General features: G+C 43.6%; 1 protein-coding gene across 1 annotated transcript; it reads left to right on the top strand.

Annotated features, from left to right (window-relative positions):
* The first annotated feature begins 1612 nt into the window (after positions 1-1612).
* Positions 1613-27476, top strand: LOC139758428 (uncharacterized). The gene is made up of 7 exons (XM_071679827.1): positions 1613-1771; positions 13844-13963; positions 16540-16656; positions 19452-19574; positions 20068-20178; positions 24906-25013; positions 25930-27476. The coding sequence occupies exons 1-7, from the start codon at positions 1726-1728 to the stop codon at positions 26040-26042; spliced, it is 738 nt and encodes a 245-aa protein (XP_071535928.1). The 5' UTR covers positions 1613-1725; the 3' UTR covers positions 26043-27476.
* Positions 27477-27635: the final 159 nt, after the last annotated feature.

Below are 27635 nucleotides of genomic sequence, written 5' to 3' on the forward strand. Positions count from 1 at the left end.
CCACAGCTCCCTTTCCACATCCAGGCCTCACAGAACTTTCTATGGTTTACCCCAGATGCTTCACACGCCCTGGTTCAATCCATTGACAGCACATCGACCCCGGTATACCACGTCGTTCCAATTCACTCTATTCCTTGCACGCCTTTCACCTTCCTGCATGTTCAGGCCCCGATCGTTGAAAATCTTTTTTACTCCATCTTTCCACCTCCAATTTGGTCTCCCATTTCTCCTCGCTCCCTCCGCCCCTAATACATATATCCCCTTTGTCAATCTTTCCTCACTCATTCTCTCCGTGTGACTAAACCATTTCAAAACACCCTCTTCTGTTCTTTCAACCACATTCTTTTTTTTACCACACATCTCTCTCTTAACCTTTCATTACTTACTCGATCAAACCACCTCACACCACATATTGTCCTCAAACATTTCATTTCCAGCACATCCACTCTCCTCCGCACAACTCTATCCATAGCCCACGCCTCGCAACAATATAACATTGTTGGAACCACTATTCCTTCAGACATCCATTTTTGCTTTCCGAAGTAATGTTCTCGCCTTCCACACATTCTTCAACGCCTCCAGAACTTTCGCCCCCTCCCCACATTCACTTCTGCTTCCATGGTTCCATCCGCTGCCAAATCCACTCCCAGATATCTAAAACACTTCACTTCCTCCAGTTTCTCTCCATTCAAACTTACCTCCCAATTGCCTTGTCCCTCATCCCTACTGTACCTAATAACCTTGCTCTTATTCACATTGACTCATGTAGAGGGCCTCGAGCTTTGAAGAGAGAAGCTTTCTTGAGATACATCTGACGAAGCTGTTTAGAGAGAAGCACTTTCTAAATATATCCGGAGAAGCTTTGAAGACAGAGGCTTTCTTAAGATATATTCAAAGAAGCTTTATAAAGAGAGTCATTCTTGAGATATGTACGGAGAAGCTTTGTGTAGAGAGAGGCATTGGTGAGTTACCTATGAAAGAGTTTTCTAGAGAGAAGCTTTCTTGAAATTTAGCTGAGAAAGCTTTATAGAGAGAGACATTGTTGAGATATATCAGGAGAAGCTTTGGAGAAGGAAGCATGGTCGAGATTATCTGGAGACATTGCTGAGAAAAAGCTGAGGAAGCTTTATAGAGAGAGGCATTCTTGAGTTACATCTGAAGAAGATCTGAAGGGAGCAGCAATAATGAATTATATCTGGAAGGAACAGAAAGAAGGGAGAAGAGGGAAACAATTTTGTAGTACAAATTCTGGTCTGGTATCTTAGCAAAGGTTTCCACTTTCGGGTTTTGTTTTCATTGTACAGAGACCAGCCGGGCGTGAAGAAGAGCTCCTTGTTGTATAGTGAGATATTTGTTTTCGTATTTGTATTATGGTGGTGGAGAGTCTTGGTCATTGCTCGACCTTGTCCACCGACTCTGTACTGTAGACCTTGTCCACCGACTCTGTACTGTAGACCTTGTCCACCGACTTTTGTACCTAATGACTTCCACTTTGTAATATCACACTCTCGATTAAGAGACAAAATTAAGATTCAAGTTTCATGATAAGACGTGAGAACCATATCATTGGTTTCCCCAGAAACGTGGCAGGTTGTGAGCGGTGGGAGAGAGCGACCTTGTCCAAGGCAGTCTCACGGTGCATCACCAGCTGGACAGTAACTGGCGGTGGTGGTGGGACGCGGGTATATAAGTGTTGTCAGGCAGTTGGTCCTTTATACTGACACGATGTACCACAAGGTGTTGGCTCTACTGCTGCTGGTGGCTGCTGCTGGTGAGTCTATATGCCGGTGGAACCATGTTCCACCGTCGTTTCATGTTTCTACATTTGCTCCTTTCTTCACTACGTCATCACATGTTTGTCTGATCTATTGTAAACTTGCCAGGAAGATACATATACACATGCTATTATCATTATCGTTATTACTGTTATTATTATCATTATTATTATTATTATTATTATTACTATTATCATTATTATTATTATTATTATCATTATTATTATTATTACTATAATTAGTATTATTATTATTATCGATTATATCATTATCTTACTTTGTCGCTGTCTCCCGCGTTAGCGAAGTAGCGCAAGAAAACAGACGAAAAAATACACAACTATATACATACACGTCCACACATAAATACATACCTATACATTTCAATGTATACACACACACACACACACACACACACATATATATATACACGTATGAAGTCTGTTGGGGATGAGAGAGCTTGGGAAGTGAGTCAGTTGTTGTTCGCTGATGATACAGCGCTGGTGGCTGATTCATGTGAGAAACTGCAGAAGCTGGTGACTGAGTTTGGTAAAGTGTGTGAAAGAAGAAAGTTAAGAGTAAATGTGAATAAGAGCAAGGTTATTAGGTACAGTAGGGTTGAGGGTCAAGTCAATTGGGAGGTGAGTTTGAATGGAGAAAAACTGGAGGAAGTGAAGTGTTTTAGATATCTGGGAGTGGATCTGGCAGCGGATGGAACCATGGAAGCGGAAGTGGATCATAGGGTGGGGGAGGGGGCGAAAATTCTGGGAGCCTTGAAGAATGTGTGGAAGTCGAGAACATTATATCGGAAAGCAAAAATGGGTATGTTTGAAGGAATAGTGGTTCCAACAATGTTGTATGGTTGCGAGGCGTGGGCTATGGATAGAGTTGTGCGCAGGAGGATGGATGTGCTGGAAATGAGATGTTTGAGGACAATATGTGGTGTGAGGTGGTTTGATCGAGTAAGTAACGTAAGGGTAAGAGAGATGTGTGGAAATAAAAAGAGCATGGTAGAGAGAGCAGAAGAGGGTGTTTTGAAATGGTTCGGGCACATGGAGAGAATGAGTGAGGAAAGATTGACCAAGAGAATATATGTGTCGGAGGTGGAGGGAACGAGGAGAAGAGGGAGACCAAATTGGAGGTGGAAAGATGGAGTGAAAAAGATTTTGTGTGATCGGGGCCTGAACATGCAGGAGGGTGAAAGGAGGGCAAGGAATAGAGTGATTTGGAGCGATGTGGTATACCGGGGTTGACGTGCTGTCAGTGGATTGAATCAAGGCATGTGAAGCGTCTGGGGTAAACCATGGAAAGCTGTGTAGGTATGTATATTTGCGTGTGTGGACGTATGTATATACATGTGTATGGGGGTGGGTTGGGCCATTTCTTTCGTCTGTTTCCTTGCGCTACCTCGCAAACGCGGGAGACAGCGACAAGGCAAAAAAAAGAAAAAAAAAAAAAATATATATATATATATATATATATATATATATATATATATATATATATATATATATATATATATATATATATATATATATATATTCCTTGCACGCCTTTCACCCTCCTGCATGTTCAGGCCCCGATCACTCAAAATCTTTTTCACTCCATCTTTCCACCTCCAATTTGGTCTCCCACTTCTCCTCGTTCCCTCCACCTCTGACACATATATCCTCTTGGTCAATCTTTCCTCACTCATTCTCTCCATGTGACCATACCATTTCAAAGCACCCTCTTCTGCTCTCTCAACCACGCTCTTTTTATTTCCACACATCTCTCTTACCTTTACATTACTTACTCGATCAAACCACCTCACACCACATATTGTCCTCAAACATCTCATTTCCAGCACATCCACCCTCCTGCGCACAACTCTATCCATAGCCCACGCCTCGCAACCATGCAACATTGTTGGAACCACTATTCCTTCAAACATACCCATTTTTGCTTTCCGAGATAATGTTCTCGACTTCCAAACATTCTTCAAGGCTCCCAAAATTTTCGCCCCCTCCCCCACCCTATGATTCACTTCCGCTTCCATGGTTCCATCCGCTGCCAGATCCACTCCCAGATATCTAAAGCACTTTACTTCCTCCAGTTTTTCTCCATTCAAACTCACCTCCCAATTGATTTGACCCTCAACCCTACTGTACCTAATAACCTTGCTATTCTTCACATTTACTCTTAACTTTCTTCTTTCACACACGTTACCAAACTCAGTCACCAGCTTCTGCAGTTTCTTACATGAATCAGCCACCAGCGCTGTATCATCAGCGAACAACAACTGACTCACTTCCCAAGCTTTCTCATCCACAACAGACTGCATACTTGCCCCTCCTTCCAAAACTCTTGCATTCACCTCCCTAACAACCCCATCCATAAACAAATTAAACAACCATGGAGACATCACACACCCCTGCCGCAAACCTACATTCACTGAGAACCAATCACTACTCTCTTCCTACCCGTACACATGCCTTACATCCTCGATAAAAACTTTTCACTGCTTCTAACAACTTGCCTTCCACACCATATATTCTTAAAACCTTCCACAGAGCATCTCTATCAACTCTATCATATGCCTTCTCCAGATCCATAAATGCTACGTACAAGTCAATTTGTTTTTCTAAGTATTTCTTACATACTTTCTTCAAAGCAAACACCTGATCCACACATCCTCTACCACTTCTGAAACCACACTGCTCTTCCCCAATCTGATGCTCTGTACATGCCTTCACCCTCTCAATCAATACCCTCCCATATAATTTCCCAGGAATACTCAACAAACTTATACCTCTGTAATTTGAGCACTCACTCACTCTTATCCCCTTTGCCTTTGTACAATGACACTATGCAAGCATTCCGCCAATCCTCAGGCACCTCACCATGCATCATACATACATTAAATAACCTTACCAACCAGTCAACAATGCAGTCACCCCCTTTTTTAAGAAATTCCACTGCAATACCATCCAAACCTGCTGCCTTGCCGGCTTTCATCTTCCGTAAAACTTTTACTACCTCTTCTCTATTTACCAAATCATTTTCCCTAACCCTCTCACTTTGCACACCACCTCGACCAAAACACCCTATATCTGCCACTCTATCATCAAACACATTCAACAAACCTTCAAATTACTCACTCCATCTCCTTCTCACATCACCACTACTTGTTATCACCTCCCCATTAACCCCCTTCACTGAAGTTCCCATTTGCTCCCTTGTCTTACGCACTTTATTTACCTCCTTCCAAAACATCTTTTTATTCTCCCTGAAATTTAATGATACTCTCTCACTCCAACTCTCATTTGCCCTCTTTTTCACCTCTTGCACCTTTCTCTTGACCTCCTGCCTCTTTCTTTTATACCTCTCCCACTCATTTGCATTTTTCCTTGCAAAATCGTCCAAATGCCTCTCTCTTCTCTTTCACTAATAATCTTACTTCTTCATCCCACCACTCACTACCTTTTCTAATCAACCCACCTCCCACGCTTCTCATACCACAAGCATCTTTTGCGCAAGCCATCACTGCTTCCCTAAATATATCCCATTCCTCCCCCACTCCCCTTACCTCCTTTGTTCTCACCCTTTTCCATTCTGTACTCAGTCTCTCCTGGTACTTCCTCACACAAGTCTCCTTCCCAAGCTCACTTACTCTCACCACCCTCTTCACCCTAACATTCTCTCTTCTTTTCTGAAAACCCCCACAAATCTTCACCTTAGCCTCCACAAGATAATGATCAGACATCCCTCCAGTTGCACCTCTCAGCACATTAACATCCAAAAGTCTCTCTTTCGTGCGTCTATCAATTAACACGTAATCCAATAACGTTCTCTGGCTATCTCTCCTACTTACATACGTATACTTATGTATATCTCGCTTTTTAAACCAGGTATTCCCAATCACCAGTCCTCTTTCAACACATAAATCTACAAGCTCTTCACCATTTCCATTTACAACACTGAACACTCCATGTATACCAGTTATTCCCTCAACTGCCACATTACTCACCTTTGCATTCAAATCACCTATCACTATAACCCGGTCTTGTGCATCAAAACCACTAACACACTCATTCAACTGCTCCCAAAACTCTTGCCTCTCATGATCTTTCTTCTTATGCCCAGGTGCATATGCATCAATAATCACCCATCTCTCTCCATCAACTTTCAGTTTTACCCATATCAATCTAAAATTTACTTTCTTACACTCTATCACATACTCCCGCAATTCCTGATTCAGGAGTAGTGCTACTCCTTCCCTTGCTCTTGTCCTCTCACTAACCCCTGACTTTACTCCCAAGACATTCCCAAACCACTCTTCCCCTTTACCCTTTAGCTTCGTTTCACTCAGAGCCAAAACATCCAGGTTCCTTTCCTCAAACATACTACCTATCTCTCCTTTTTTCTCATCTTGGTTACATCCACACACATTTAGACACCCCAGTCTGAGCCTTCAAGGAGGATGAGCACTCCTCGCTTGACTCCCTATCCCCAGGGATATATATATATATATATATATATATATATATATATATATATATATATATATATATATATATATATATATATATATATATATATATATATATATTGTACAAAGGCAAAGGGGATAAGAGTGAGTGCTCAAATTACAGAGGTATAAGTTTGTTGAGTATTCCTGGTAAATTATATGGGAGGGTATTGATTGAGAGGGTGAAGACATGTACAGAGCATCAGATTGGGGAAGAGCAGTGTGGTTTCAGAAGTGGTAGAGGATGTGTGGATCAGGTGTTTGCTTTGAAGAATGTATGTGAGAAATATTTAGAAAAGCAAATGGATTTGTATGTAGCATTTATGGATCTTGAGAAGGCATATGATAGAATTGATAGAGATGCTCTGTGGAAGGTATTAAGAATATATGGTGTGGGAGGCAAGTTGTTAGAAGCAGTGAAAAGTTTTTATCGAAGATGTAAGGCATGTGTACGAGTAGGAAGAGAGGAAAGTGATTGGTTCTCAGTGAATGTAGGTTTGCGGCAGGGGTGTGTGATGTCTCCATGGTTGTTTAATTTGTTTATGGATGGGGTTGTTAGGGAGGTGAATGCAAGAGTTTTGGAAAGAGGGGCTAGTATGAAGTCTGTTGGGGATGAGAGAGCTTGGGAAGTGAGTCAGTTGTTGTTCGCTGATGATACAGCGCTGGTGGCTGATTCATGTGAGAAACTGCAGAAGCTGGTGACTGAGTTTGGTAAAGTGTGTGAAAGAAGAAAGTTAAGAGTAAATGTGAATAAGAGCAAGGTTATTAGGTACAGTAGGGTTGAGGGTCAAGTCAATTGGGAGGTGAGTTTGAATGGAGAAAAACTGGAGGAAGTGAAGTGTTTTAGATATCTGGGAGTGGATCTGGCAGCGGATGGAACCATGGAAGCGGAAGTGGATCATAGGGTGGGGGAGGGGGCGAAAATTCTGGGAGCCTTGAAGAATGTGTGGAAGTCGAGAACATTATCTCGGAAAGCAAAAATAGGTATGTTTGAAGGAATAGTGGTTCCAACAATGTTGTATGGTTGCGAGACGTGGGCTATGGATAGAGTTGTGCGCAGGAGGATGGATGTGCTGGAAATGAGATGTTTGAGGACAATATGTGGTGTGAGGTGGTTTGATCGAGTAAGTAACGTAAGGGTAAGAGAGATGTGTGGAAATAAAAAGAGCGTGGTTGAGAGAGCAGAAGAGGGTGTTTTGAAATGGTTCGGGCACATGGAGAGAATGAGTGAGGAAAGATTGACCAAGAGAATATATGTGTCGGAGGTGGAGGGAACGAGGAGAAGAGGGAGACCAAATTGGAGGTGGAAAGATGGAGTGAAAAAGATCTTGTGTGATCGGGGCCTGAACATGCAGGAGGGTGAAAGGAGGGCAAGGAATAGAGTGAATTGGAGCAATGTGGTATACCGGGGTTGACGTGCTGTCAGTGGACTGAATCAAGGCATGTGAAGCGTCTGGGGTAAACCATGGAAGGCTGTGTAGGTATGTATATTTGTGTGTATGGACGTATATATATACATGTGTATGGGGGTGGGTTGGGCCATTTCTTTCGTCTGTTTCCCTGCGCTACCACGCAAACGCGGGAGACAGCGGCAAAAAAAAAAAAAAAAAAAATATATATATATATATATATATATATATATATATATATATATATATATACGTTGAGATGTATAGGTACATATATGTGCGTGTGTGGACGTGTATGTATATACATGTGTATGTGGGTGGGTTGGGCCATTTCTTTCGTCTGTTTCCTTGCACTACCTCGCTAACGCGGGAGACAGCGACAAAGCAAAATAAATAAATAAATAATAAATATATACATCAACCATTGTGCATGACTTCATTCACCAGTATGCATGACTTCATCCACCAATATGCATGACTTCATCCACCATTATGTATGACTTCATCCACCAGTATGCATGACTTCATCCACCAATATGCATGACTTCATCCACCGTTATGTATGACTTCATCCACCAGTATGAATGACTTCATCCACTAGTATGCATGACTTCATCCATCAGTATGCATGACTTCATCCACCATTATGTATGACTTCATCCACCAGTATGCATGACTTCATCCACCAATATGCATGACTTCATCCACCGTTATGTATGACTTCATCCACCAGTATGAATGACTTCATCCACTAGTATGCATGACTTCATCCATCAGTATGCATGACTTCATCCACCATTATGTATGACTTCATCCACCAGTATGCATGACTTCATCCACCAATATGCATGACTTCATCCACCGTTATGTATGACTTCATCCACCAGTATGAATGACTTCATCCACTAGTATGCATGACTTCATCCATCAGTATGCATGACTTCATCCACCATTATGTATGACTTCATCCACCAGTATGCATGACTTCATCCACCAATATGCATGACTTCATCCACCGTTATGTATGACTTCATCCACCAGTATGAATGACTTCATCCACTAGTATGCATGACTTCATCCATCAGTATGCATGACTTCATCCACCATTATGTATGACTTCATCCACCAGTATGCATGACTTCATCCACCAATATGCATGACTTCATCCACCGTTATGTATGACTTCATCCACCAGTATGAATGACTTCATCCACTAGTATGCATGACTTCATCCATCAGTATGCATGACTTCATCCACCAATATGCATGACTTCATCCACCGTTATGTATGACTTCATCCATCATTATGTACGACTTCATCCATCAGTATGCATGACTTCATCCACCAGTACGCATGACTTCATCCACCAGTATGCATGACTTCATCCACCAATATGCATGACTTCATCCATCAGTATACATGACTTCATCCACCAGTATACATGACGATATTGTCTCATGTCTGTCGTTTTGTATGAAGTTATAACGTGACAGACGTTGTGTGGGTCTGCCAACGAGATCTTACACGAACGTGAACAATACACTCACAGGTTACCTGGTCATGTTGCTCAGGTAACGAAGGATTATAAACACAAAGGAAACCTCATGTGTGACACATGTGACCCACCACACTCTGGATGACCCACCACACCATGTGTATCCAATCACACTGTGGGTGACCCACCACACCATGCGTATCCTACGACACTTTGAGTGACCCACCCATGTGTGTCCCACCACACTGTGGGTGACCCACCATACCATGCGTATCCTACGACACTGTGAGTGACCCACCACACTGTGAGTGACCCACCGCACCATGTGTGTCCCACCACACTGTGCGGTTCCGCCGTAACAAGTGGTTGACGAGCCCCACTGTTGACTGGGGAGGACGAGTGATCATGAGGGAACAACACAAGTGAGCCAACCAGAGCGACAACTGATGTGACATGCCAGAGCGAGAGAGAGAGGGAAGTGGGTAGAGCCGGTCACACCCTCCACACCTCTGCTGGTACCAAGAACTACAACCTGGTATTGTCTGTATCATCGTAGGACGACCAGGAATGCAAGAATGAGGATAACCAGGGGATGACGCCTCCAGACAACCACGTTGCTGGTCGGACACACGACACGGAAGGTCAGGGGGCACGAAAGAAAACGAGAGTTGACGAAGATCAAAGACCTTACAAACCTTGACAGACGTCAAAGCAATAATGCAATTTTGGAAGTGTTTCGACGATCACGCGTCTTTAGAGAAGTTTAAACCAATATCTGTTTTCCAACTGAAGGGAAAGTTTTGCTTTAAACAAGAGTGAAACAGACCAACAACCATTAGCACAAGCTCTGGCATACAATCCTTCAAACTGCGAATACATCAGTTGTTTTCTTTCTTTTCTAACTGGACGTAAAGACATCATAGTGAGGGAGAGAGCATTAGTAAAAAGTATATCATAAGGTGGGAGAATGTCGGTACCAAAAGAAACAATGGCTTTATTAATATCGCTGACACAAAAAGGTATAGGTAAGATTGCACAACAAAAGTTGCGAGAAATACGTTTGGTTAACGACCAGAAAGACTTGCCAGTGATGACAAGGAAACATTTTAACACTTTCTATACATAATGGTTTGCTTCTGCTTACGAATCACATATCTGTACTGATTTTCTCTATAGACTAACATATGTTTTTTGTCGTTTAAAGACGTCCCTCAGGTCGCCCACCCGTCTCCCAGGTTCACCTTAAAGGAAGCAACACTTGTTCCCTCTACCGATACAGACTAACATCTGTCGCTGAGGTCCCCACAATTGATACCTGTTTACCTGGTTGTCCACAACGAAACATGAGATCCTAGCCAATGATAAAGTAGCACCCGTTCCCCTGGTCGCCCACAAACCAATAACATTTGTCTCCCATGTTATTCACAGGCAAACTATCACTTGTCTCTTTGTTTACCTGAAAACAGACACTCTTTCCCCTGATTGTCCACAGATTTTGAATTGTCTCTCTGTTTGCAAACAAATCGGTACATGTTCCTCTGGTCGCTTAAACACTGTCTCGCATGTCGCCCACAAACTAACAACTGTCTCCCTGGTCACCTCACCAACTAATGAGCAAATGTCCTCCATATCGTCCATATAAGTTCCTTCTCCCTCAATATTCACAAGGGAACGAACACGAAGAATTAGAGGTATTAAAGCAAACAGAAAAATTATACTGGAAAGCTACTACAAGCTTGAACAGTCGTCATTACAAAATCAACAAGGAATAGACAATAGATACAGATGAAGAAGGAACTACAACGGAAAGAAATGTTTGGAGATGTTATGGAGAATAATCAAACAGGAAGACCAGAAGTTAACACTACTGGAGAAGTTAAAAAACTGAGGAATGGCTTTAAGGTTGATGAAATGAAACTTAGGGATGAAGAAACATATGAAGAAACATAGTCACTGAGCATGAAATCAATTTCGTCAGATGTTCAGTAAGACGAAGAGACTAAAACACATACTAACACTCTTGACAATAATGAACAGGGAGATGCAAAAGGAGCAAGTTCAGCAGCTGATCAACAGACACAGATCGAGAACATTGACCTGGGGTCATATAGACAGAGGTACACTAGAAATCAAGTGAAGCTGTAGGAAGAATATCTTGCACTATTAGAGATGGAGGAATCAAGGGAGTCTAACCTCCACTTAATGAAAGGTTTAGCAAAGGACAGAGCATGCAGGACCATCGCTTGTTAAGTAGAAGGCAGATTTTACAAAGTCACAGACACAGAGGTTGACAGTTCAACACTGAACGGTATAAATGAATAATGGTTGGCACCAAAAAGTAGAAAGACGACTAAAGCAGGAGGTTGATAGATGTATATCACTGATTATTTTTGGATTGCTAGAATATAAGACACCAGGCAATGAAGAAAGGAGAAAAGAAGAAGAAATGAATATCAATAGATTACTGGATGCCATGGAACTGACAGATGCAATTTTCGGTGCAAAAAGAGAGGTGGACGATTGATGGCTATAGCCAAGTTACCTTTGACTTAGAGTCATCTCACCAGGAGGTTCTTGGGGAAGCTACGAAAGATTAAAGACAAGCTGTAATTCAGTGGGATATTCATCAAACGTGATGAATCAAAGGAAGAGAGGCAGAAAAGTAAAGAACACAGTCAGAAGACAAAGAACTGGTGACGCCAAACGAGGCAAGAGGAAGGAGCGCCAGGGCCAGGACCACATAGAGTTGGTAACGTGAGAGTGAAAGTAATGTACTGATATCTTGATGTATCAAGAGTCAGTGGTAAGAGTTGGAATTTAAGGTTCGAATACATGAAAGTGTATCTGATCTTATTGGAGTCGTGGAAACAAAGCTTACTTATAAGATCAGATCTCACTGTTTTGCCCAGATGGGTGCATAATAGAAAGGAAGGAGAGAGAGAGAAAGAGAAGGCGAAGGGGAAGAAATTTTAATGGTTTTAATGGTAAATGGTCTGAATACTCAAGAAATAATGGACCTTGACCCATTTGGGCAATGTGTAATGGGAATATATATATATATATATATATATATATATATATATATATATATGTTTCCTTGCGCTACCTCGCAAACGCGGGAGACAGCGACAAAGCAAAATAAATAGATAAATAAATATATATATGGTGAACTATTTGGAAAAAGTGATAACTTAATGATCAAGTTAGATCAGCTGCTGTGGTGAGAGAGGACACTGAAAGAGAAGACGTGGGGGAACATAAAGAGAAGCTATACTTGTGGAAACATGACAGACCTTAACAAATTCTATGGTGACGTGGGTTGGGCAACGGAGTTCACAAGCCAGAACCAGGGTTTAGTGGTGAGGGTTTTGTGAGATCTACAACGATAGAGTAGGAAATATGTTTACATCTAACCTTAGGTACAGAGGGAGTGGTAAGAAAGGGGGAAAATGGTTATATAAAAGATGTCAATAACCAAAGAAGCTTCGAGATGTGCAGTGACCAAGATATAGACGGCACTCCAGCCAGCCTGTCGTTGCAAGGTGTAAGACAGTGAGGAACGAGTTCACCAGGATATGAAAGGAGAATCAAAGAAACTATGAAAAGACTGTTAGGGAGGACGATGAAAAAAAAAAAGAAAAGAATCAGAAGCTTTTCCAAAAATTCCTCAGGAATCAGTTTTCAGTTAGGGTAGGTAAATCTAGCGATGGGATTCAGACAGCAGAATTATTTAGGGTATTGGTTCTGTGAGGAACTGAATAACAAGTTCGAAAATATTTACACAGTGAGAAAGACTATAACCACAAGACCAGTGAGATGGAAGGGTCGGAAAGTTTTAGAAAACGTAGAGAGATCCAGGAAAGATATTCACTAAATACTAAAATGTCTTGATCCTTCCAGGACTTATGCTCCTTACAAATGCCTCCACCTGTGCTGAAGATGTGTTGTGCGCAGATAAGCTCAATAAACCTCGTTGTGCGCAGATAAGCTCTATAAACCTCTTATAATACTGTATGAGATGTCGCTGGGGAAGAAATAGAGTGTACCACAGACAGGAAAGGGCTGGAGGCCTTCACTTTCCCCACCATGGTAGAGAGAAGAGTTAGTGACGACCTGATCACTTTATAAGATTTTCACAACAGATCGGTGACGTAAGGATAAAGCAACCAGTGGATATATCTCAAAAATGAGCGAGAAACTTGTTTAAAAAAAGATGTCAAGAAGTAATTCTGTCGTGTAAGAGAGGTGGATGACTGGAGGAAAAGGAGTGAGGACATGCATCATGCAGGCATCATACACTGGTTTAAGATGTACCATAACAAAAATGTTGAAGAGATAGTAACCCACGAGTGTAAACCTCCCTCCCTTGTATATTAGAAATAGGTAGTTACAGTTTGTAGTTACATGCTCACTAGCTGTTGACATGGCAGAAAAAAGATATGTAATCAAATAGCACAGGTTCACTGGCTGTCTATAAAGTAATTAGTGTCCTTTTTATCCACCACAACTTGACACACGTCTCCCTGGTCGTCCATAGTCCAGCTATCACTTTCTTACCACATCAGACGCCAGGGAGAGAGCGTCTTTCAGCCCACTTGTCTCCCTCATCCCCTAAATGTTTAATAACATATTTACATTTTCTCTGATGACGTGTAGCGGAAGGCCAGTTGCCGTGCTCAGGGTTCAAGTGCGCGGACGATAGTGCTTGCATCCCCAGCCGCTGGGTCTGCGACGGCTACGTCAACTGCCCAGATGGCTCCGACGAACAAGACTGCAGTAAGTTAACTCTTAGTCCTTTACAACTTGCCTTAACCTTAGTGTGTGTGTGTTTAGCTACCTCTGCTTGTGTCTCTATCTCTTCTGCATCTAATTTTTTACCTCAGTTTTGGTGTCGAAACTACTAATGTCCGTGTCTCTATCTCTTCTGCATCTAATCTCTACTTGTCTTTCGTCTTCGTATTCTGACGTCATTGCAACTACTCTTTTTGTTATAGCTTTCCAGTACGATGTCTAATGTTGGTTCATAAGAAGCCGAGAGTGTCTTCTTATCGTGTGATCGAAGAAGATAGAAGAAGAGGACAGAAGATAGATAGAAGAGGACAGAAGAAGATAGATAGATAGATAGATAGATAGATAGAAGAAGAAGAAGAAGAAGAAGAAGAAGAAGAAGAAGAAGAAGAAGAAGAAACCCTACGGCTCTTTTGTTTACGGTTTCTTGTTCTTTTCTTTCATTCTTTCCAATACTCTGATGCTACTCTTAAACTTATCAGTTTGCTTTCAATCATCTCGTTACATCTGCTGTTTACAGGTCAACGATGTCTTTCTGTATGTTCTAGTAGTGAGAGATGAACCCTCATTATCAGAGGTTTTTCGTGAGGTCTTACAGCCACTATCATGCTGGCTGAATCCTAACTGCTAGACGCGTCCACTATCTTGTAGGTTGAATCCTAACTGCTAGACGCGTCCACTATCATGCTGGCTGAATCCTAACTGCTAGACGCGTCCACTATCTTGTAGGTTGAATCCTAACTGCTAGAAGCGTCCACTATCATGATGGTTGAATCCTAACTGCTAGACGCGTCCACTATCATGCTGGTTGAATCCTAACTGCTAGACGCGTCCACTATCATGCTGGTTGAATCCTAACTGCTAGACGCGTCCACTATCATGTTGGTTGAAACCTAACTGCTAGACGCGTCCACAGGCTACCACGAGCGACACTGTTGGGTCAGGTCAGCTGTCATGTCGGCAGCTGCCGTCAGCTTCTTTCACTCAAGATATCATAGATGATAATACCACCTAGACCTCCCACCAGATGATCCCACAGATGTAACACGAGTTCCAACCTCCTCAGCTTTCCTTCAGTATTCTAACAACAGTTGAAACCTTATGATTCATTAGAAGCTTCAGCTTGAGGTGAACTCTCCTCGATCCTTCTGGTAAAGCTTGATCACTAGATGAGCATCTTTCTCTGTCATTAGCTCCAGCCTCTTCATAAACACGTTTCCAAAAGGTTCCAGTAAACAATGATAGCAAATGGATCAGATCTCTAGGGTTGTGTTATGTTACCAAGCCAGTAAAGTACTTATATATGGTAACTGACACAGATCGTGTCTCTCAACTTCCCATGATCTTGAAAAGAAGTTCAACGCTTCCCGATCAGGTTGCCATTTACTTCGACACCTGAGGAATCATTCGTTCGTGGTTTCCACTTATTGCAACACTGAAATCAGCCTTCCACTGAAGTCCCATCATACTCCACCACTAAAGGAACCCTTACTGTTAGGTCCCACTTACTTGAGCACTACAGAAACCTCTTATCTAAAGTCTCAGGTGAAACACCTCTATGTGGGTCATAGTACTAACACCAGGATCCCGCCTCCTCCGGAGAAAATCCTCAGAATTTCCCACATGATGCAACAACAGGGGAACGTTTCTGTAAGGTTGACACCAACTCTGTACACCATAAGAACCACTCGTAGGAGGTTCCCACGTACCCCACCATCATGATGGATCCTTCTGGTTCTCACTTTAAGACCAGATTTCCTTCACGAAGGTTCACACCTCCTCTAGCAACATAAGAAACCTCCTCGAGGTTTTCCACACATTACTACACCCGATAAAGGTATTTTCAGGTTTCCATGTACTCCAGTACCAGAAGAGCCTTCCCTCTAGCTTTCCCTCATCCAGAATTGTATGTACCCATCATTCATGAGTCCCACATTCACGAAATTCATTTCATTTCCTCTTCAGGAGTTCTATCGACCCTAATAGTAGTTGAACCCCATTCTCAGTTTCCATTTTTTTTTTTCACAGCAGCTGAAATCATTTTCAGAATATTCAAACATTTGTATCAACTATAACAACGTCTAAGGACTTTTTTGGATGTTCTTACACTCAGTAACGCTAGTTTTGCCTCAGCACACAGTTTTGCACCTCATCCCAATAAGCAATGGTAGTAGTAATGAGGTATATAACCATGACAGCTGTATGACAGGCAAGGCTTCCCTTTCACTGTACGTTAAGACCAGGTGACAGATATTGATTTGCTCCACAGGTTATAGAGTGATACACTAATACACCGCTTTTCACTCTGACAATGACTATATCCTTCTCCAAAATGCTGCAGGTATCCTAGCAAAAGGATAATTGTTCCTATATATACATGGTCTAACATCAGGTGAACTTCGGGTGAAAGGTTCCTCTACATTCTGACATCAGGTGAATTTCTCTCTAAGGGTTCCCAGGTAATATGACACAAGGTGAACGTAGTGGGGATGAACATCATACCCTCAAATGAACTTCTTCTTAGAGGTTTCCACGTATTCTAACACCAGTTGAACTTCTTACAGCCACCTGCCCCGACCACTTCTTCCAGTGCCCGACGTCCGGCGCCTGTGTCGTGGAACACTGGGTCTGCGACGGCTACCCAAACTGTCCCGACGGCGACGATGAACTGAACTGTGAGGGTAAGTTATGACCGACGAAGACTGTGAGGGTAAGTTATGACCGACGAAGACTGTGAGGGTAAGTTATGACCGACGAAGACTGTGAGGGTAAGTTATGACCGACGAAGACTGTGAGGGTAAGTTATGACCGACGAAGACTGTGAGGGTAAGTTATGACCGACGAAGACTGTGAGGGTAAGTTATGACCGACGAAGACTGTGAGGGTAAGTTATGACCGACGAAGACTGTGAGGGTAAGTTATAACCGACGAAGACTGTGAGGGTAAGTTATGACCGACGAAGACTGTGAGGGTAAGTTATGACCAAGGAAGACTGTGAGGGTAAGTTATGACCAAGGAAGACTGTGAGGGTAAGTTATAACCGACGAAGACTGTGAGGGTAAGTTATGACCAAGGAAGACTGTGAGGGTAAGTTATGACCGACGAAGACTGTGAGGGTAAGTTATGACCGACGAAGACTGTGAGGGTAAGTTATGACCGACGAAGACTGTGAGGGTAAGTTATGACCGACGAAGACTGTGAGGGTAAGTTATGACCGACGAAGACTGTGAGGGTAAGTTATGACCGACGTCGCTTTCCCATCTTCAGCTTAAATGTTTTTCTTTCATTGAACTATTTCTCAAATATACACAAATAATCTAGTTCTCTGGCCTGTGAGAGCGCTTTCTTACGCCATCAAATACTGGCTGTGAGCAGCGGATAATCATGATTTTTAACTGGACAACTTTGTAACTTGAAGGATTATTCGTTACTCCATGATACGCTGTTAGTCTGATCACGTCCTCCAGTAAGGTGGAGGACTCTGTAGGAGCGGCTGACCTGGAGTGTTCTATACATTGAAGTCGGTAGTTATAGAAATCGGTATTTATAATCCAGGCGAAGGTCATTCACGTCATAAAAGGTAAGATAACGACCTTGTTCGAGCGAGTGTCCATCTGCTGAGGAACTACGTCATAAATTGCTGAGGACGACTTGCTTGCTCTTCATAGTTCACATTGCCCTGACGAGGTTGATGATCAGTACTTCTGGTAGATATATGATCACACCTTTGGTTATAGCTCGACCTGGACACGTCAGGGTGCAGGAGCCTGATCATATATGTTCTCCTGGACCATCTCCTCCTGCTGCTCTGTGTCGGGCCACACACACAAGGGACACTGGCCAAGTCGACAGAAAAGGATGGAGCAAATCTCTGATGTTTCCTATCACGTCTGCAGGACCTACCGTGCTGTGCTCTCGCTGGGGTGAGAGAGAGAGAGAGAGAGAGAGAGAGAGAGAGAGAGAGAGAGAGAGAGAGAGAGAGAGAGAGAGAGAGAGAGAGAGAGAGAGGCTGTTGTGACATTCTATATGCTAACATATTTTTTTCGGTTCAGTATGTGTTTGTCAGCCTGCGTGTGGTACATCTTTGGATGGCAACATCCCAGCACTAGCCTAGTGTAGGGAGGGGTCGTGCCGATGGCCGACCTTTTCTGATTTTTCCCGATATATTTTTGTCTATATTGTTCTATGACCACAAGATCGTAATGGGTCTGTGGTGTATCACCTTCCATCTATATGTCCAATAAACAGAATCTATAGATGAAATATGTTTATGGTAGATGTAGATAATATCATGGAGAGATTTTTTGTATTCAGTGTCAAAAAAAATGATGAAGTAGTGGAGGTGTGGGTGACGTGAGCGAGGTGGCAGGTTGACCCCCAGCGAGGTCGTCCCTTTGTCTCTGACATATCAGAAACATCTTCATGATCAGAGGCGAGGCCAAGCTCGCAGACGAGGGAAAAGGAAAACGTTATACTCAACATATTTAGGATGAAAATCTAAAAACAAAACAGGTCCGTTACACCAGTTCTGTTAGGTGAGGCTACAGTGTGATTCATGCTGAGGGGAAGGGATGTGCAGCTTGGAGTGTGAGGATAGGAACAAGGATGAGGAGGACAGATGTGTGGTGCCGCCGGGTGGGAGATGTTACGGCTACGTTGTTGTTACACAGCTTTAATGAGACACAAAGTAAGACCAACAATTGACTTCAACTCTCCCTCTCCATAACCACGATGTTGCCTCTGTCTGTCGGTCTGTCTGTCGGTCTGTCTCTCTCTCTCTCTCTCTCTCTCTCTCTCTCTCTCTCTCTCTCTCTCTCTCTCTCTCTCTCTCTCTCTCTCTCTCTCTCTTCTGTAGGTATCATCATGGACATTGTTCTCACGATGGGTGCCTGCATGTGTCTCCCTACCCTCAGTGTTTGTTGGACACGTGACACGCGTTTAGCTACCCGCTTCTTTCCTCGAACAGCTGCGCTGCGGAAGTCTCTCCCTTCTTTTGCCTTTCCTTCTTCATATAACCTTCCTTTAAGAGTCAGGTCTATCAACACCTGCGGAACCATGATGATTTCTATTTTCTTTTCCTTTTACTCTTCTCTCTCATCCGAGATGGCCTTAACTTGGATATAGTTTGCCCATGTCATGTGGGTCGCTATATATAAGAAAAAAAATCTTGACACAAAAGATGTAAGAAGTCTTCGGATATTTTTGATTCTCATGACACAGGGAGGCTGCTATCCACAACCTGCTGCCTCTTAATAGATTTGCTAATCTTTATACTGACCCAATCTTTTTTTTCTTTATTTGTCAGTTCACTTGAGACGATAAGATTTACTACAGGAAGCATGAGTGGCTTCCCCTAATGGTTGGGTCTTACCTCATTTTGTACCTCATCCTCGTCAGATGGTTGTGTTCCTCAAATGCCTTGTTACTAAGATCAGAAAAAGCTGACGCCAGTGCAATTCTCTCTTTCACGTACCAGGTACCCCACCGTCCGAGTGCAAGCCTAACGAGTTCATGTGCTATGAAGGTCTCTGTGTCGACGAAACCTTCCGTTGTGACAGCGTCTACGATTGCTACATGGGTGAAGACGAACTGCAGTGCAGTGAGTATAACTCAGCCCTGGTTTGCTGTGTGGACAAAATCTTCCCTGGTGTTACAACTGGAGTTCTTTGTTAACACTACATCTAGTTCCTTTCAAATTTCGACTATATATGACTATTTCAGTAAATTTTTGTTTCGGTGAATTGTAGCGATTCAGTTCGCGACATTTATGTTTTGAAGTATTCTAGAACTTGCTCACACTTCGAAGTATTAATACTTTCACCGATTTCTTCAAAATTCTAATCATTATCAACAGCGAAAATTACAAAACTTTCGTCGTACATCAGAAAACTGAGCATGATTAGGTACAATTATCATGCTCTGAGCATGATTAGGTATAATTATCATGCACTAAGCATGATTAGGTATAATTATCATGCTCTGAGCATGATTAGGTATAATTATCATGCTCTAAACATGATTAGGTATGATTATCCTTAGTTTTCGCCCTATACTAACTGTTAAAACGTTCATTGACAGTTTGACTGTTGCAGGTGAGTGCAAGGAAGGCTTCCTCTGTGGTGATGGCTTGTGCATCCCGGAGCTGTACCTGTGTGACGAGTATGAGGACTGCAAACACGGCGATGACGAGGCCGAAATATGTGGTGAGTTACTGACGTGTTGACATCCTACTTGCCTCCCTCACCCAGTTAGGCTCTCACCTGCAGGTCGGTGTGACGGCAGCGACATGCAACCAGTCAGTCAGTGGTGAGAAAAGGGTCTATAATAATGCAACCAGTCAGGAGCAACTAGAAAGTGGAAGAAAGATCCAGGGTTCGTAAGATACAATCAGTCTGAGACTCGTACAGAGACAAGTACACACCATGCAGCCAATTAGTGACTAAGATGATGTTGCTGCTCTGGACTCAGGGGATGCAGCCAATCATGGGAGAGACGACTTGAAGCAGATTAAGTGTTGGTTGGGCCGTAGCCAAACACATAAACAAATGCAATAGATAAAAGCTGGAGTTAATCACAGAGCAGCAGGCTGCAGCTATGCACTATGGTAGCCACCTTCAAGAGGTCATTGTTTAGCAAGACGTACTCAACCAGTGAAGAAGATACTGTCAGTCAGACATCATCTGCTGGTAAAAGATTTCTATTTTCTCAAGCAGGAACAAAGATATTCTTACATGGAATATTTGAAAGGTGAAAAACACTGTAAAGAAAATCTGTTCCAACACTTAAAACATTGGAATAACGCGAACCGTAAAGACTAGAAGTTAAAACAGTAATGTACTGACTGTCTTTTCAGTGAGTGCACCACTCGGCTCTTCTTGTGCAACTGTGTCATCCAGCCACAACCTTGTACTTTAAGAATTAGTTCTCGTTTAGAACAACACTGCCTGGTTGTGTGACGTAATCATTTGGGCTTTCAGGTCCTCAGCAAAAGCCAGTGTGTTTTGTACATAAGTAAAAGTAGACAGATTAGTGCAATAGATAAAGAGATTAATAAGAGTAAATGGTGAATGCTACGCTCGCTCCTGGGGTGGTGTGAGATGTGCACGCTTCCCTCACAGACTCTAAATCAATTGTATTTATCATATCAACAACAACAACAACAACAACCCCACTCTGACCTCAGGACTTGGCCCGCTCTCCATAAGCCAATTAATTTAAGCTCCTCAGCTGCTTGTAGGACTGGCTTTGGATAACGGCAAGAGGAAAGAGTAAAGAAGAAGGAGATGATTACAAGATATTCGCCATAAGAGGAACGAAGGAAGTATCACGAAAGTTATGTCCAGTATGACTGGTGTTCATACGAAGATCGTCCAGCTCCTCGGGGCTGACAGCTCATGGAAATATTACCTGCAGAACAGAGAAAGAGAAACAATGTCATAATAGCGAGACAAAGGATGGTTGTGGAGAGGTGAGAACAGCAGAGTTCATATAAGCGAAAGCATTTAATTCCTCTGTAACTAAAACAGAGGTGGAAGAACAATATATGCAGGTTAATGAAAACATAAAGAAATATTGTAAAGATTCGTAATATGAGAGAAAAAGATAATAGTGAAATAATCTTCGAAGTTACAGAGTGATAACGATGGGGATGATAGCAGTGATAACGATGGGGATGATAGCAGTGATAATGATGGGGATGATAGCAGTGATAACGATGAGAATGATAGCAGTGATAACGATGAGGATGATAGCAGTGATAACGATGAGGATGATAGCAGTGATAACGATGAGGATGATAGCAGTGATAACGATGAGAATGAGAGCAGTGATAACGATGAGGATGATAGCAGTGATAACGATGAGGATGATAGCAGTGATAACGATGAGAATGATAGCAGTGATAACGATGAGGATGATAGCAGTGATAACGATGAGAATGATAGCAGTGATAACGATGAGGATGATAGCAGTGATAACGATGAGAATGATAGCAGTGATAACGATGAGGATGATAGCAGTGATAACGATGAGGATGATAGCAGTGATAACGATGAGGATGATAGCAGTGATAACGATGAGAATGATAGCAGTGATAACGATGAGGATGATAGCAGTGATAACGATGAGAATGATAGCAGTGATAACGATGAGGATGATAGCAGTGATAACGATGAGAATGATAGCAGTGATAACGATGAGGATGATAGCAGTGATAACGATGAGGATGATAGCAGTGATAACGATGAGAATGATAGCAGTGATAACGATGAGGATGATAGCAGTGATAACGATGAGAATGATAGCAGTGATAACGATGAGATGATAGCAGTGATAACGATGAGGATGATAGCAGTGATAACGATGAGAATGATAGCAGTGATAACGATGAGGATGATAGCAGTGATAACGATGAGGATGATAGCAGTGATAACGATGAGGATGATAGCAGTGATAACGATGAGAATGATAGCAGTGATAACGATGGGGATGATAGCAGTGATAACGATGAGGATGATAGCAGTGATAACGATGAGAATGATAGCAGTGATAACGATGGGATGATAGCAGTGATAACGATGAGGATGATAGCAGTGATAACGATGAGAATGATAGCAGTGATAACGATGAGAATGATAGCAGTGATAACGATGAGAATGATAGCAGTGATAACGATGAGAATGATAGCAGTGATAACGATGAGAATGATAGCAGTGATAACGATGAGAATGATAGCAGTGATAACGATGGGGATGATAGCAGTGATAACGATGAGGATGATAGCAGTGATAACGATGAGAATGATAGCAGTGATAACGATGAGAATGATAGCAGTGATAACGATGAGAATGATAGCAGTGATAACGATGAGAATGATAGCAGTGATAACGATGGGGATGATAGCAGTGATAACGATGAGAATGATAGCAGTGATAACGATGAGAATGATAGCAGTGATAACGATGGGGATGATAGCAGTGATAACGATGAGAATGATAGCAGTGATAACGATGAGAATGATAGCAGTGATAACGATGAGAATGATAGCAGTGATAACGATGAGAATGATAGCAGTGATAACGGATAAAGAAGCTAAGTTCTCTCCTTCCTGAAGGTTTTCAGGAACTGACTGAAGTTTCCAGTGAATTCTCCTCTGTCTGTCACCAAGAAACTGTGGTCATCATTATCATCTCTTGTCTCCCACATCATCATCCATCAAGAACACCGTCGTATCCCTCCTTCAACACCGTCGTATCCCTCCTTCAACACCGTCGTATCCCTCCTTCAACACCGTCGTATCCCTCCTTCAACACCGTCGTATCCCTCCTTCAACACCGTCGTATCCCTCCTTCAACACCGTCGTATCCCTCCTTCAACACCGTCGTATCCCTCCTTCAACACCGTCGCTATCCCTCCTTCAACACCGTCGCATCCCTCCTTCAACACCGTCGTATCCCTCCTTCAACACCGTCGTATCCATCCTTCAACACCGTCGTATCCCTCCTTCAAACACCGTCGTATCCATCCTTCAACACCGTCGTATCCCTTCTTCAACACCGTCGTATCCCTCCTTCAACACCGTCGTATCCCTCCTTCAACACCGTCGTATCCCTCCTTCAACACCGTCGTATCCCTCCTTCAACACCGTCGTATCCCTCCTTCAACACCGTCGTATCCCTCCTTCAACACCGTCGTATCCCTCCTTCAACACCGTCGTATCCCTCCTTCAACACCGTCGTATCCCTCCTTCAACACCGTCGTATCCCTCCTTCAACACCGTCGTATCCCTCCTTCAACACCGTCGTATCCCTCCTTCAACACCGTCGTATCCCTCCTTCAACACCGTCGTATCCCTCCTTCAACACCGTCGTATCCCTCTTCAACACCGTCGTATCCCTCCTTCAACACCGTCGTATCCCTCCTTCAACACCGTCGTATCCCTCCTTCAACACCGTCGTATCCCTCCTTCAACACCGTCGTATCCCTCCTTCAACACCGTCGTATCCCTCCTTCAACACCGTCGTATCCCTCCTTCAACACCGTCGTATCCCTCCTTCAACACCGTCGTATCCCTCCTTCAACACCGTCGTATCCCTTCTTCAACACCGTCGTATCCCTCCTTCAACACCGTCGTATCCCTCCTTCAACACCGTCGTATCCCTCCTTCAACACCGTCGTATCCCTCCTTCAATACCGTCGTATCCCTCCTTCAACACCGTCGTATCCCTCCTTCAACACCGTCGTATCCCTCCTTCAAACACCGTCGTATCCCTCCTTCAACACCGTCGTATCCCTCCTTCAACACCGTCGTATCCCTCCTTCAACACCGTCGTATCCCTCCTTCAACACCGTCGTATCCCTCCTTCAACACCGTCGTATCCCTCCTTCAAACACCGTCGTATCCCTCCTTCAACACCGTCGTATCCCTCCTTCAACACCGTCGTATCCCTCCTTCAACACCGTCGTATCCCTCCTTCAACACCGTCGTATCCCTCCTTCAAACACCGTCGTATCCCTCCTTCAACACCGTCGTATCCCTCCTTCAACACCGTCGTATCCCTCCTTCAACACCGTCGTATCCCTCCTTCAACACCGTCGTATCCCTCCTTCAACACCGTCGTATCCCTCCTTCAACACCGTCGTATCCCTCCTTCAACACCGTCGTATCCCTCCTTCAACACCGTCGTATCCCTCCTTCAACACCGTCGTATCCCTCCTTCAGCACAACCTCTCTCTCTCTCTCTCTCTCTCTCTCTCTCTCTCTCTCTCTCTCTCTCTCTCTCTCTCTCTCTCCACTAGATCTTTTACGTGCTCGTATCTCCAGTACTTCCCTGTTCCAACTAGGACACCAGCCCCTTTCCCATCCCTGGAAGATGCCTCTAACAACCACCTCACGTGTAGAGTCTTACAGTTGTGTGTGTTTCCCCTGCAGGATGCCCGCCCGGCGACTTTGTCTGCTCCAACGGCCACTGCATCCCAGCGGAGTGGCAGTGCGATGGCTACTTCGACTGTCACGGCGGCAGCGACGAAGCCAATTGTGGTCAGTATGAGAGCACAGGAGGAGGTGGTGGAGGGAGGTGAACCATGAGTCTGTCCTCTGAACTATATCCAGTGTCACTCTCTGGGGTTATGTCAGGGAGAGTGTCACTCTCTGGGGTTATGTCAGGGAGAGTGCCACTCTCTGGGGTTATGTCAGGGAGAGTGTCACTCTCTGGGGTTATGTCAGGGAGAGCGTCACTCTCTGGGGTTATGTTAGGAGAGTGTCACTCTCTAGGGTTATGTCAGGAGGGTGTCACTCTCTGGGGTTATGTCAGGAGGGTGTCACTCTCTGGGGTTATGTCAGGAGGGTGTCACTCTCTGGGGTTATGTCAGGGGTTATAACCTTGTGAACATGAGTCTGTGTTCTGGGGTCTGTCCACTGAACAACATCTGGCATCAGTGTATATGGGGGTAGTGTCAGGAGTTATGATGTTGTGAATCATGAGTCTGGACTCTCTGGGGTTGGTGTCAGGGGTTGTAACGTCTGAACCACGAGTATTTCCCGGATTGGTATAACGCGGATCACAATAGTTTGCCTGACAACTAACATCTTATTAGATTGTTTGCACTGTCGGCAAAAATAAGTTGGCCTTAACGTGTCTCAATATTGAACGTCTAGTTTGTCGCGTTGTGAGTCGCATCTCATTTGTTTATCTGGGTCATGAATTAGGGCAATCCGCAAAGCCACATCATTGCTGGTTTGGGCTGACGACGACCTGGTATCCTGTAGATATAACTATACTGAGAAGAAATAAATGTACCTCCAACCTACTGCAACCGATGCGTTACTAATCACCCACGTCTCTTTAGAATGCAAGTATACACACTCGTCCTTATTACGACTGGGAATAAGTGTCACAATTAAAACTGATTTTCTTCTTGTTCCTCTGTTTCGTTAATGCCACTTTGTTCTACAGGTCAGAAGTTCGCGCCGGTCGTGGGCAAGAAGGCCTCCCCCGTGGCCCACGGACGCAAGTCCCGCGCGCAGGTCCACCTGCTGCGCAAGTTGGAGAAGCTCCGCAGGAACTAACTCCCCCATCACCACCACCTTGTCTGCAGCTACCTGACCACAGCCTGTACCACACTAACTAGTCTTCATACCACCTAGTACCACCCTACAGGCGCCAAACACTTGTGTCATACCTACAAGTAAAAACGCCCACGTATGTGACATCCATCATCTGTGTGTGTACAGAGACACCATGTGTGCAGTAGGACGAATACTAACACCCGCTCTGAACCACCGCAGTTCTGATAACACCAGTGTAAGACCAGGTCAACAACACTGTAGACACTAACTCATGAGACGCCCAAGGTTCTAAGCCCAAGAACAAGTATCAACACCAACCATCTAATACCTACATGGACTGACAGCATGTGTGTGATGTCTACAAGCTCTGATGCCAACTGTATCACACCTCCAGGCGTACTTATTTCTTGACGACCAACATCTGTGAAGGACGTCTGGACGTACATGTTCGTAGACAGAAACTTTAGCTCCAATCAACCCGAGGGCCTGACACCCCACCCGTGTCACATGTAGAGGGACCAAAACTGCCAGTTAAACTCTCACACGAACTCACATCACCTCTGTGACACATATGAACATGGGGTAACACCATCTGCTTAATACTCATTAGAACTAGCACCATCTTGCTAACACTGAGTGTCGTGCCGCCCGTATAACACCCACAGAGACTAACATTGTCTGGGTAACACACATACAGGGAGTATGAACATCTGTGTAACACTGGGAATAAACATTATCTGTGTAACACTGGGAATAAACATTATCTGTGTAACACGAACAGAGAGTAACATCATCTGTGTAATACGAACAGAGAGTAACATCGTCTGTGTAACACGAAGAGAGAGTAACATCATTTGTGTAACACGAACAGAGAGTAACATCATTTGTGTAACACCCACAGGGACGAATAGCTCCAGCTTAACATCGTATAAGAAGGGTTAAGAGTACCTCCACCTGTAACATTATGATGTACCAACATCACATCACTTGCACACCTTCCACCAGCTCACACACACACACACACACACACACACACACACACACTACCTGCCCCTCACCCACACGGAGGAGCTGCACCTCAGGAACACGTATTGTTATTACTACCACCTGGACGACATCCACAGTCTCGTGCGACGACAGGCTGTGAAGACAAAGAAGTCGTGGTGTAGCGGTTGGATACACAATATAATCATATCATACATGAGCCACACACTATCTAATCAGGGAGCGAGTCGCAGGTTATTTGCTATGACTGTAAGTGGCGACGTAATTGGTCAGGCATCTAGTCCATATAAAGGACCAAGTTCGTTATGTACAGAAGGTAACATGAGATGATATTCTTTTATCATAAGGATAAAACTTGAGTGCTTTATACCTGTGACTCCGTGCCATGGCTTGTAAAGGAACCTGAGTAAATAAAGACAAGAAAATTTCCGTGGTTATGTTATTCCTTCTTTCCTGCCATTTTGTATAATCATGTTCTTAGTGGCCGTCTGCCTCCGCTTGTCTCCCCGGAGTCAGCCTTGATGATATAGTGTCCAGCTGAGTCTCCGAGAGTTGGCTTTCTTGTTCAAAACTTCCTGTGTCCAGGAG

The sequence above is a fragment of the Panulirus ornatus genome, chromosome 30 (assembly GCF_036320965.1).
Source record: "Panulirus ornatus isolate Po-2019 chromosome 30, ASM3632096v1, whole genome shotgun sequence".
Lineage (NCBI taxonomy): Eukaryota > Metazoa > Arthropoda > Malacostraca > Decapoda > Palinuridae > Panulirus > Panulirus ornatus.